The sequence below is a fragment of the Oncorhynchus tshawytscha genome, linkage group LG04 (assembly GCF_018296145.1).
Source record: "Oncorhynchus tshawytscha isolate Ot180627B linkage group LG04, Otsh_v2.0, whole genome shotgun sequence".
NCBI lineage: Eukaryota > Metazoa > Chordata > Actinopteri > Salmoniformes > Salmonidae > Oncorhynchus > Oncorhynchus tshawytscha.
This window is the reverse complement of record NC_056432.1, coordinates 20,853,440-20,865,908: the sequence shown is the minus strand read 5'-3', so window position 1 is coordinate 20,865,908 and position 12,469 is coordinate 20,853,440. Positions and strand designations below refer to the sequence as shown.

At 41.2% G+C, this 12,469-nt stretch overlaps 2 protein-coding genes across 2 annotated transcripts; both read right to left on the bottom strand.

Annotated features, from left to right (window-relative positions):
• Window positions 1–27: 27 nt before the first annotated feature.
• Window positions 28–6,104, bottom strand: LOC112232828 (complexin-4). Its single transcript, XM_024400069.2, has 3 exons — window positions 4,377–6,104; window positions 2,382–2,469; window positions 28–664 (listed from the first exon to the last, which is right to left on the bottom strand). Exons 1-3 carry the CDS (start codon window positions 4,439–4,441, stop codon window positions 437–439), a joined length of 381 nt encoding a protein of 126 aa, XP_024255837.1. The 5' UTR covers window positions 4,442–6,104; the 3' UTR covers window positions 28–436.
• Window positions 6,105–9,044: 2,940 nt separating this feature from the next.
• On the bottom strand, window positions 9,045–12,221 carry mrps30 (mitochondrial ribosomal protein S30). Its single transcript, XM_024400073.2, has 5 exons — window positions 11,580–12,221; window positions 11,255–11,400; window positions 10,549–10,654; window positions 9,733–9,909; window positions 9,045–9,541 (listed from the first exon to the last, which is right to left on the bottom strand). Exons 1-5 carry the CDS (start codon window positions 12,175–12,177, stop codon window positions 9,279–9,281), a joined length of 1,290 nt encoding a protein of 429 aa, XP_024255841.1. The 5' UTR covers window positions 12,178–12,221; the 3' UTR covers window positions 9,045–9,278.
• Window positions 12,222–12,469: the final 248 nt, after the last annotated feature.

Genomic DNA, 12,469 nt, shown 5'->3' with positions numbered 1-12,469 from the left:
TTTTAACACGAAGCAATTCAGAGCATGTATAACCATGATACCATTGTTTTTTCTCGCCTCCCAATTGTACTTTCTTGCAAAGAAAACATGAGGTTTGCTGTATATAAAAAGAACAGAACCCTTTTTTAATTACAACAACTAAAATACTCTTACTCCCTCTCAGCCCTGTGATGTTTTTCCCGACCTCTTCCCCACAGCTTTCTGAGAAAGACAGATTAAGAGTCGTCTCTTCAACCCTCTATTGACAGATTAGCCAACCTAAGTCTGGTTCAATTTAGACTGTGTAGAAGGTCTACTATACGTGTTTCGGATCAATCCAAGTCCACAGTCTAGATTAGAAAACTGGAATATTTCAGGGAAGTCCAACCTTGGAAGTTATATCCTTGGTCAAACTCGGTGCTTAGGAACTAATCAACTGAACCAATGTTTTCTCTCATCACATGACACAGCACTTCTCCTCTGCTTTAGATTTCATCTCAACCATAGTTGCCGACGCTTTCTCCTTGATCTGGTCCATGTCCATGTTCTGTAGGTTCTGTATCTGGCCCAGGATAGAATCCTTCTCTTCCTCCTCTGTGGCGTCCTCGTCCACCATTTTGAGTAGTTCTTCTGGCACGTCGATGTCGTCTCCTGCCGACTCCATCAGGTTTGCATCCTGTTCACTCTAAACACAGCAAGAAAGACAGGTCAGACTGGCTCAGTAGGAGTGTATTATACCCACATACTGTCTCAATATCATCATATCTAAATTCTATTGTTTTTCTTCCTGGACTATGTTTTAGCATACAGCAGGTCCTGTCTTTAATGAGGGGATTTATGTCCAACAGCTAACACTTCAAACACCAGCTTAATTTAGCATCACATGTGACCCTCTATGACCCTGCAAGAGAGGGAGACTCCCTGCATAGCCTGTGAGACAGATGGCATACAGACACACACACAAACACAGGGCATGTTGGGTCTTGGGCTCAAACGTGAGATAGCTGCGATCAGTCTTTTTTTTATGCCTTAATCTTGTGACTGTACTTAGGCATATCTGACTAGCAGGCCTTAGACTCCTGTACATGTACTGAGTCACTCTGACACTGATCGACACAGCCTCTGCATCATGTTACTAATTTATGATAGTGTTCTCATTTACAGAGAAAATATGTAAGATTATCACCTTATGTTATTCATAGAAAAGGGAAAATTATATACTAAACAAAAATATAAAGGCAAGTGTTTGTCCCAGGTTTCATGAGCTGAAATAAAAGATCCCAGAAATGTTCCATATACACAAAAAGCTTATTTCTGCCAAATTTTGTGCACACATTTGTTTACATCCCACAACACAAGGCCACAAATGTCTCAAGTTTTGAGGGAGCGTGCAATTGGCATGCAGACTGCAGGAACTTCCACCTGAGCTATTGTCAGAGAATTGAATGTTAATTTCTTTACCATAAGCCACCTCCAACGTCATTTTAGAGATTGGCAGTGCATCCAACTTGCCTCACAACCGAAGAAATTCTGCACAAACTGTCAGAAAGCATCTCAGGGACGCTCATCTGCATGCTCGGTGTTCTCACCAGGGTCTTGACCTGACTGCAGTTCAGAGTGCGGTAACTGACTTCAGTGGGCAAACTCACATTCGATGGCCACTGGCACGCTGTAGAAGTGTGCTCTTCATGGTTGAATCCCGGTTTCAACTGAAGAGAGTACCCCATGGTGGGGTTATGGTATGGGCAGGCATAAACTACAGACAACGAACACAATTGCATTTTATTGATGGCAATTTGAATGCACAGAGATACTGTGACGAGATCCTGGGGCCCATTGTTGTGCCATTCATCCACTGCTATCATCTCATGTTTCAGCATGATAATCCACGACCCCATGTTGCAAGGATCTGTACAAAATTCTTGGAGGCTGAAACTGTCCCATTTCTTCCACGGCCTGCATACTCACCAGACATGTCACCCATTGAGCATATATGGGATGCTCTGGTTTGACGTGTGCGACAGCTTGTTCCAGTTCCCACCCATATCCAGCAACTTCGCACAGCCATTGAAGAGGTGTGGGACAACATTCCACAGGCCACAATCAACAGCCTGATCAACTCTATGTGAAGGAGATGTGTCGCACTGCACGAGGCAAATGGTGGTCACACCAGATACGGACTGGTTTTCTGATCCTTTTAAAGGTATCTGGGACCAACAGATGCATATCTGTATTTCCAGTCATGTGAAATCCGTAAATTAGTTTAGTAAAATCTTTGAAATTGTTGCATGTTAAGTTTTATAATTTTGTTCAGTATAGTTTTTGATTATTGAGGGCATTTGTAGCTAAATAATTTCTCATCTTGTTCCATATGACATGAGAATGAGATGAGACTGTCTTACCTTTGGTAGTCTGTATTTGTCTCTTAAGCACGTTCTCAATGTAGCCCTCTCAGCCTTCTTTACCAAGAACTCTGAATCTCTCTCCATCCTGTTTTCAGATAAGATCAGAAACCATGTTATCAAAACTATAAAAACGTTTTAATATATTGTTGAATAGAATATCCAAAGTGGTTAAAAGGCATTGTATTTTCACTGTGTGATACTGGTTGTGTAAAGGTTAGCATTATATTTTCAGAGATAAAAATGTGTTTTTCGGCATTTGTGTAATCATAATTCCTAATGGCATTGCCATTTTCATATCAGTCAATCACACGTTACTGGTGTCATTTCTAAATCAAATACAATATGAAGACTCAGTTTCTAGGGCCGCAGAGTAATAGTTTTGTTTGTGTTGATCTCCAGATTATGACAGCATTTGTCAATCCCACCAATTTTAGCAATTGGAGACAGAAAGTAATTCAGAAATAATCTGGATGTGATGTAATCTAGGACTGCATGGTACCGTCTGCTTTTCAGTTTGACTCTCGTGATATATAATATGTGAAAACATTCTTCACAAAAATGTTAAAATATTTTTTATTTTACCTTTATCAGTGTAATACTCTTGAAGGTACATTTACAGGGGTTTTTGTCATTTCCATTGTATCTCCTTGGCTTTTATACTTCACATATGGTCTAATTCAAACATTCGCTATTTAAACAAAAGTATGTGAACACCCCTTCAAATTTGTGGATTCGGCTATTTCAGCCACACCGGTTGCTGACAGGTGTATAAAATCGAGCACATAGCCATGCAATCTCCATAGACAAATGTTGGCAGTAGAATGGCCTTTCTGAAGAGCTCAGTGACTTTCAATGTGGCACCGTCATAGGATGCCACCTTTCCAACTAGTCAGTTGGTCAAATTTCTGCCCTGCTAGAGCTGCTTTGGTCAACTGTAAGTGCTCTTATTGTGAAGTGGAAATGTGTAGGAGCAACAATGGCTCAGCCGCAAAGTGGTAGGCCACACAAGCTCACAGAACGGGACTGCCGAGTGCTGAAGCATGTAGCGTAAAAATCGTCTGTCCTCTGTAGCAGCACTCACTACCGAGTTCCAAACTGCCTCTGGAAGCAACGTCAGCACAATAACTGTTTGTCGGGAGCTTCATGAAAAGGGTTTCCATGGCAGAGCAGACTCACACAAGCCCAGGAGAACGCTACCTGCCTGAATGCATAGTGCCAACTGTAAAGTTTGGAGGAGGAATAATGGTCTTGGGCTGTTTTTCATGGCTTGGGCTAGGCCCCTTAGTTCCAGTGAAGGGAAATATTAACGCTACATCATGCAACGATCATGCTGTGCTTCCAACTTTGTGGCAACAGTTTGGGGAAGGCCTTTTTCTGTTTCAGAATGACAATGCCCCTGTGCACAAAGTGAGGTCAATACAGAAATGGTTTGTAATCAGTATGGAAGAACTTGACTGGCCTTTGGGATGAATTGGAACGCCGACTGCGAGCCAGGCCTATTCGCCCAACATCAGTGCCCGACCTCACTAATGCTCTTGTGGCTGAATGTAAGCAAGTCCCCTCAGCATTGTTCCAACATCTAGTGGTAAGCCTTCCCAGAAGAGTGGAGGCTGTTATAACAGCAAAGTAGGGACCAACTCAATATTAATGCCATGATTTTCCCACATACTTTTGATCATGCAGTGTAGCTCTAATTTTTTCACAAAAGGGAAAGTTTAAAACTAAAAGCCCTGCTCTTGCTTGCTATTGAATAAAAACTGGCCATTTTAATCATCATCAAGGAGGTTGGGGTCAGATTCAGGAGAATAATTTGTCAACGTATTTTCCATTTAATTTCAATTGTATTTGGCTGAATTGAAATGGAATGGACCCCAACCCTAAGGCATTCCTTTCTAGGGTTGCAAAGCTACCGGTAGTTTACCCAAGTTACCAGAATATTCAGTAATTTATGTAATTAACAGAAAATTGATGGCAACTCTAGTATTGACTTACTTTTCCTCCACCAGCTGTTTCTGGTACTCCTCTGCCTCTTCTCTAGACATCCCCTCGGTGGCCATGGAGACAATGTTTCCTCTGGTAGTCCACTGTAGGAGAGAGCTGGACTGGACAGTGCTCTACTCCTGTAGCTCTTCACCAAACTGCTCCACTACTTACCATCAGATACAACTGTGTGAATATCCTACAAGGGGATTTGCAGGCAACACTTTTGTTTTTTCTGTCCTCAAGTTTTGGTCACTGAGTCCCAGCCTTCGACTGAGGGATGGCGTTGTGAAGGGCACGACTGATCCCTGATGGGCCGGCTTGACTACATAAGCCCTTATAATCAGAGTCATTTCTGCCAACGCCATGATCTGGATTAATCCTTTTGGGGACAGATTATTTAAATTAAAACATTTAATAAAAGTAAAGTTCACAGGGACTGCTTTTGAGATGGATAACATTGTGGTGTAGACTGGTATAGTGGTATATTCCACTACAGACAGGGCAGAGCACTACTCACTAGGCCTAATCCATGTCATGTTGCTTGTGTGAGTTTGACCTTAATCCCCTTATATCACCAACCATATCCTGAGTCCCAATAGATGTCCCAGACTGAGAGTGCAATCTGTATACTATACCACTGAGTAATCAAGTCTGCACTCAGTTAATGAAACTATACTGTCTTGCCCAAAGTAAACAACTTGAAACATATACATTTCATTAGGACATCAAAATTGTGAATACATAAGTAATTTCAAACGTTGCCAATATTAACACAGGCAATGTTCACGGTATAAATGTGATCTTGCACGTATCATTTTGGGAAGTAATGGACACAGACTTTGAACAATGATCTCCAAGATGACAGGCATACCATGTGACCTATAGCTGTCCTACATCACATCTGACATGACTTGTGTATCTATTTACCTCCCCTCCCACCCCAAGTCATTTTTCAACCAAATGTTTGTAGTATAGGGTTTGTCATATGATACTCACTGTACTGTACTTTGTTTGCAACTTCCATTACAGGGTTGCTGTTGCACAATGGTACAGGACTGTCTGTTCCCTGGGTCTGTGTCTGTATGAATAATAAAGGAACACCAGTAGGCAGAGGAGGCAGTACGATGATGCTGAGGGGAAGAACAAGGAGGGGAGGGAAAGGGGGCCCATAGACTGAGAGAGTAGAAGGAAGCTGATGAGAGAGTAGCAGGAAGCTGATGAGAGAGTAGCAGGAAACTGATGAGAGAGTAGCAGGAAGCTGATGAGAGAGAGAGAGAAGAGCTCTATGCAGCACATTGTAAGGGACTAGGTGACTGACTAAAACAACCACGTTTTCTCACTCGGTCCCTTCCCTTCAACTCATCCTAATCCTGCTTCCTTTCTTCTGGAGAGTTAGCTATACAAATAAATAATAATCTGGATTTTATATGTATCAGTTTTTTAGGTCTTTCTGCTTGGACGGTTGTGATGTGACCTTAGCCAGTGGAAACAATGTGGCTGTGTGTCTTGGCTGTATCAGTATATCTGCAAAGGTGCATTTGATTTGCACAGTAACTGCATTGATGTGGTGTATTCAAGATGCCTTTAATCCTACACTATTATGTATTACATTGGACCCAATGACTGAGTCTGTTGTTTGCTTTGATACTGCATCACAGGAGGTAATTTTCCATTACTGAGCCACTTTTTCCCACATGGTAAAATTATGGAAATTGGTTAGTTGTACAAAAGCAAAACTTTTTTTTTCTTCTCTGTACTGAATGTAATTGCAACTGTGGGACACCTGTATAGTTACTAATCCAGTAATAAACTACATGAGAATTTGTGCTGCTGGCAATGGCTTTGAAGTGGGTACTGCAAGCACCATGTGCTCTACATGACTATTACTGTACATGGCCTACCATTTGTAGCAGTTAACTGCTTCAATGTCAGGTGTGGTGGTTAGACTACTGAGCTTTGAAAAACTATGAACATGTGCTGATTGATTCGAATGTGGATTCAGTTAAAATGCTGTTGTCTCCATTATATCAATATAAATTCAACAGCTAGATACTTTATGCTCTGAATATGGACTGCATGTGATCTTTTTTATTTAACTAGGCAAGTCAGTTAAGAACAAATTAATATTTTCAATGACTGCCTAGGAACAGTGGGTTAACTGCCTGTTCAGGGGCAGAACGACACCTTGTACCTTGTCAGCTCGGGGGTTTGAACTTGCAACCTTCCGGTTACTAGTCCAGTTTATTAGTTTATTTCTTTCATCACATTCCCAGTGGGTCAGAAGTTTACATACACTCAATTAGTATTTTGTAGCATTGCCTTTAAATTGTTTTACTTGGGTCACACATTTTGGGTAGCCTTCCATCAGCTTCCCACAATAAGTTGGGTGAATGTTGGCCCATTCCTCCTGACAGAGCTGGTGTCACTGAGTCAGGTTTGTAGGCTCTCTTGCTTGCACACGCTTTTTCAGTTCTGCCCACACATTTTCTAAGCCCTTTCTTGAGCTCAGGGCTTTGTGATGGCCACTCCAATATCTTGACTTTGTTGTCCTTAATTAAACCATTTTGCCACAACTTTGGAAGTAAGCTTGGGGTCATTGTCCATTTGGAAGACCCATTTGCGACCAAGCTTTAACTTCCTGACTGATGTTGCTCAATATATCCACATAATTTTCCCCCCCCATGATGCCATCTATTTTGTAAAGTGCACAAGTCCCTCCTGCAGCATAGCACCCCCGTGCTTCACGTTGAGATGGTGTTCTTCGGCTTGCAAGCCTCCCCCTTATTCCTCCAAACATAACGATGGTCATTACGGCCAAACAGTTCTATTTTTGTTTCATCAGACCAGAGGACATTTCTCCAAAATGTACGATCTTTGTCCTCATGTGCAGTTGCAAACCGTAGTCTGGCTTTTTTAATGGCGGTTTTGGAGGAGTGGCTTCTTCCTTGCTGAGCAGCCTTTCACTTTATGTCAATATAGTACTTGTTTTACTGTGAATATAGATAGTTTTGTACCCGTTTCCTCCAGCATCTTCACAAGGTCCTTTGCTGTTGTTCTGGGATTGATTTGCACTTTTCACACCAAAGTACATTCATCTCTAGGAGACAGAACGGTATGACGTCTGTGTGGTCCCATGGTATTTATACTTGCGTACTATTGTTTGTACAGATGAACGTGGTACCTTCAGGCGTTTGGAAATAATTTTTCTGATTTCTTTTGATTTTCCCACGATGTCAAGCAAAGAGGCACTGAGTTTGAAGGTAGGCCTTGAAATACATCCACAGGTACACCTCCAATTGACTCAAATTATGTCAATTAGCCTATCAGAAGAAGCTTCTAAAGTAATAACATCATTTTCTGGAATTTTCCAAGCTGTTTAAAGGCACAGTCAATTTAGTGTATGTAAACTTCTGACCCACTGGAATTGTGATACAGTGAATTAGAAGTGAAATAATCTGTCTGTAAACAATTGTTGGAAAAAAGAGAGACTGTAAACCAGAAATGTCACTGTCAACTTTGTATGCAAATGTATGTACATCTACCATGGTCTATTATAATTGATATTCAGAGTTTGCGAGAAATGTCCAAATTAGGCTTTATGTATTACCGTATGCAAATATGCTTTGGTAATATTTCACTACTGCAGGAATTAAAATGCACTTTGCCTGTGCTGTATTGTATCCCAGAATGGTGGGTTACATGACTATCAGCAATCACCTGTTTGTCAGACTGTAACCAATTCTATCCCATTGCCAGAGGCCAGAACCCATGCTTTTCCAACATTTAATGATGTGGCTAATTGAAATTTGACAGTGAATGTTTCTTAGACTGACAAAACATCCTTATATTTTAGACATTTTCCTTAGACATGTGTAAGTGGAAATTAAGCTATGATTATATTAGCAATGATTATTTTACAGGTTCAGCATTAATGGAGACAGCCTTGGGAATTACTCATGCGTCTTTAGTGGTGCGGACAGAGGCGAAAATAGATTTCAATTTGGCAGGTAGTGTGTTGTAGGTCCTAAACTGTTGGATATACTGAGCCATCTTAGTAAAATATGTTCCTTTTTGGATCAACAATTATGTTCACGGACAATACTTTTTCTGCATTTTGACAGAAATTATCCCTGTGTTTGCATTTGTCCATGTTTCATTCACCATCATAATACTGGTATCTATGAGGTTGCAAAAATAGCAGTGACATCGGAGCAGTGTTTTTGTTCGGTTGGTGACAGCTTGAGGTCTTCTGTTGCCTAACAGGATGTGTGTGTCTGTGGTTTAACAGAAATACAAACGTCTTCCTGTTTGACAAGACTTCTTACTCTTGCACTTTTCTAGCCTATCCATCTTCAACCTAATTTATCACTTACACAAATTAGTTTGTGTGCAACTCCTTATACTTTTATAAACAGGTCAATTCTCTGCTTTGCTGACAATGAATCCCTTGAAGTCCCCATATGATGCCTGATTATTTTACAATATCTGTAAATGTTAAAGCAGTGTCCCTATAACTCATGTTTTTGTTCCAACTCAGATGTAACTTTCCTGTTGTATGTGGATGGTAAATACAAATCTAATGATGGCACAATTCTTTAGGCACACTGACGAGGCTGATCTGTTTTCCCACTGACTAAGCACCACGTAGTGAGGAACAATCCGTTTGAAAACATTGTGGACTGTGCATTCATTTAATTTCATACACACAGCTGAAAAACAACCCACTGACCTGTAAGCAACAGTGTCCATTTAAAAACAATGTTTTTATTCCATGCTACATGAATACATTCTGCCAGACTATACCAGCGATGTACTGCATGCATGCTCAGTTGTGTCCTTTAGTTGATATTGGCCAATGTTGAATACAGATGGAAACACTTCCTTCCTCCCACAAACACTAAACTCTCCATGTCAACCTGACCTGTTCAGTAGGAACTGGACAAGGAGCTTGAGGACCCTGTCATCCAGCCCCACCACAGCCCCATCCTTCACCCCCTCATATAGACGCATGCTGTCTGTCCCCCAGCACACGTTCTTCCTGGGGTTCCCAGCGTCCGTCTCCATGGACAGGCCCAGGGTGTTGAGCTGGTAGCAGAAGAAGGAGAAGTACTGGCCGTCTGTGATCACAGCCTGGGACACAAAAGGCCTGGTCACGTCCTCATGGCTCCAGAAACCTGGTGATGTTTTGTTCAAGATTGCAAATGTGCTTTAACAAATGGTGTTATTCACAACTATTAAGAATATATTAATTCAAGAGCAGTCAGAGAGAAAACAGTTGAATGGTAAAATGAATTTTAAAAAACTACTGATTATTCTCAGGTAGGTAAGGAGAATAACATCTGATATTCAAGTTATGACTAGACACCTTGATACATGGCCTGTGCTCCTGTCCATGCAAATAGACTGGCAATGCCATTGGCTCTCAGGTAGACCTCGATCTGGTCAGTCAGATTCCGTTTGGCCATTTTGTCCCTGCGGTATCTGTCAGGGACCAGGTGGAACTGGGTGTGGCCGTAACAGCCTGGATCATGAAGCTTGGCTCCTGGGAAAGTAAAGACGAGAAAATAATTATGTTGAAATATACACCCACACAGAATACTTTGACACTACCACCACTAGTGGACGAATTGCAGTTGGTTGATGCACCACCTATGACTATGACAAAGTAAATGGCTGAGGCTGAAACAGACCGGCAGCCAGGCATGCGCAAATACTTTGATCAATATTATTAAATTAACAACCAACACCGTGTGACAATTTTACATCCAAAGCCTACTCCAGGGACCATCAACTACATTCATCTGGGGGATGATTTTTTTCTTGAGTGGATGGTCAGGGTGCCAGAACATAATTAAAAATACATTTGTAGACTGCAAATTGACCGCAAGAAGCCTAAACAGATATAATATTGGACTAAAACTATTTCAAACCTTGCTTACATTTGTATATGATCATATCTCTCCCCATTATGCATTTGAATACTTTGGAATAGATTTCCAAAAGTAAAATCACTTTGAGTTGATTTGCTGGTGTTTTTACTGTCTTCTGTCCAACAATAATAAAGTAAAAAGCACAAAAACAAATTGCACTGAAAATTTAGTTGGCCAAATAAAAATAACTTTCGGGCCAAATTTATCCCCCGGGCCACCAGTTGGGGAACCCTGGTCTACTCAATTATTACCTGGGAAGATATTGTTCTCATACTGTCTCCTGAACATGGGAAGCAGGTCTGGGGCAAACTTTATCTCTGGGACTTCAGCAGACATCACCACCTCAAGGGGGACAAACTGGAAGAGGGTCAGTGGAGATTTATTTGGAAACTACTTGCACTCAAATGTAGGTCTAAAAAAACATTTGGCCAAATCCCAGCTTCACATCAATGTTTCATGTATGATAATAGCCACGTGACCACTGAGTTTTGGATCAGTGTTGCTGTGTATGTCTCTAGCAGCTTTTAACAGGCTAATGTGATGATGCTCCATTAGCCGTTACAGGATAGGTATTGTTTGGCGTAGCACAAAATTTCCCACCAACCTTAACTTGCAGATACTACCTTAGTTCTCGATTCAGCCAAACATGTATCTTCTAAAACATCCATGTCCAGTTGCAGGTGGTTCGATTGAAATTTTAAAAAAATACTCCGTTATTAAAATAAATAAAATGTTTTGCGCCATGAAGTACTCCAACAATATGTACTAAATTTAAACGAACCACCTGCAACTGGACAAAGACATTTTAGAAGATACATGTTTGGCCAAATCGATAACAAAGATAGTATTTTCAAATTAAAGTTGTTACTGTTGTGCTTCTCCAAACAGTAACTATCTTAACAGCTAATGGAGCATCATATTAGCCCTTTCCAATCTGCTAGTGACTGTATGTCGTACCTGTGGAAGTTGTTGAGGTATCCTTATCTGACTGTGTGGCTTATCGTCAATCTGGAATCTGATTGGCTCGACGCGGCCACCCCGATGTCCCCTTGGAATGGTCCTCTGCCCTCTCATCCAGTAGAAGTTAACCTGAGGGTCAAGATCTAAACAGAAAGTGATGTAAGAGACAGAGTCTTTTGCATAGCAGAGACTGACAGAATCACAACTTGCCCTTACATATGAGTTAGTGCCACTGATGACTTTTTAATGCTTACACATCATGCCTTGGACTGAGGGTGGAATCAGGAGTGATTATGAATAAATGAACAAATTAATGGTTTACCTAAACTTGACAGCTGGAGTACAGGGTTGTGTTTGGCCATAGTGTGTGTGAGTCCAGATACCAGGTTTCTCAGAAAAGGTGCCACATAATGTTCTTGTTCCCTTTGCAAGAACGGTTGACGTTTCTTCATGTACCAATTCTCTTGTAAAATTGAATGGCAGACATGGTAACGGATGTCAGCAAATGTAGTTTCGTCAATGGTGGATGACGCATTCTGAAAGTCAGGTACCGATTCCTCCTTGGTCTCTTCAACAATGAACTTCTCAGGTAAGCCAGGTAGATATGCAGTCTTTGTGAAGTGCTGATACCATTTATCAGCATTAAGAGCAAAGGTTTGCGGACATAACACATATTTCTTTCGCTGAACTCGTGTGAGGAATGTCAATTTTTCCTGCACATCGGCGGCACGTACTTTGTCAAGATGTTCTGCAATCTGACGTCCTTTTGCAGACTTACTTTTAGCGGTCAGCGAAGGTACAATGGGAGGGTATACAGGCTCCTGAATTGCTGTCTTTGTATGAACGATCCGGTCGCTTCTAAACACATGTCCTTTTTTATGAAGTAATGACTGCAAGGGCAAGCGAGTGCGCACCGCCATGTTTGTCGCTGATGACGAGGGCGAGTTCTTCTCTAGCGTCTCGTGCAAACTGGTTAAATTAAGAATATCGCCACCATGTGGAGGATAAAAATAAATACTGCTCGAGCGAAAAATATTTCTGGGCCACTCATTCTCTAGTTTTGTTTTCGGAATGTGTATGCTATTAATGGAATGGTTATTTGAATCGAAAATATTATGTTTACAGCATCTTACACCAATCACAGGAGCCAAACGTTTGAAATTGTAATCGTTTTGAAACACAAGAGAACGTTTCGATTCATGAATACAACTT

Bases quoted from the DNA above. Each gene is read 5' to 3' on its own strand.
- mrps30 (XM_024400073.2), bottom strand. From the start codon at position 12,177: ATGGCGGTGCGCACTCGCTTGCCCTTGCAGTCATTACTTCATAAAAAA. The intron at 11,401-11,579 runs GTAAACCATTAA...CTTTCTGTTTAG, and splicing joins ACTCCAGCTGTCAAGTTTAG to ATCTTGACCCTCAGGTTAAC. The intron at 9,910-10,548 runs GTAATAATTGAG...TTACTTTCCCAG, and splicing joins TGAGAACAATATCTTCCCAG to GAGCCAAGCTTCATGATCCA.
- LOC112232828 (XM_024400069.2), bottom strand. From the start codon at position 4,441: ATGGCCACCGAGGGGATGTCTAGAGAAGAGGCAGAGGAGTACCAGAAA. The intron at 2,470-4,376 runs GTAAGTCAATAC...ATCTGAAAACAG, and splicing joins AAACAGCTGGTGGAGGAAAA to GATGGAGAGAGATTCAGAGT. The intron at 665-2,381 runs GTAAGACAGTCT...TGCTGTGTTTAG, and splicing joins ACAAATACAGACTACCAAAG to AGTGAACAGGATGCAAACCT.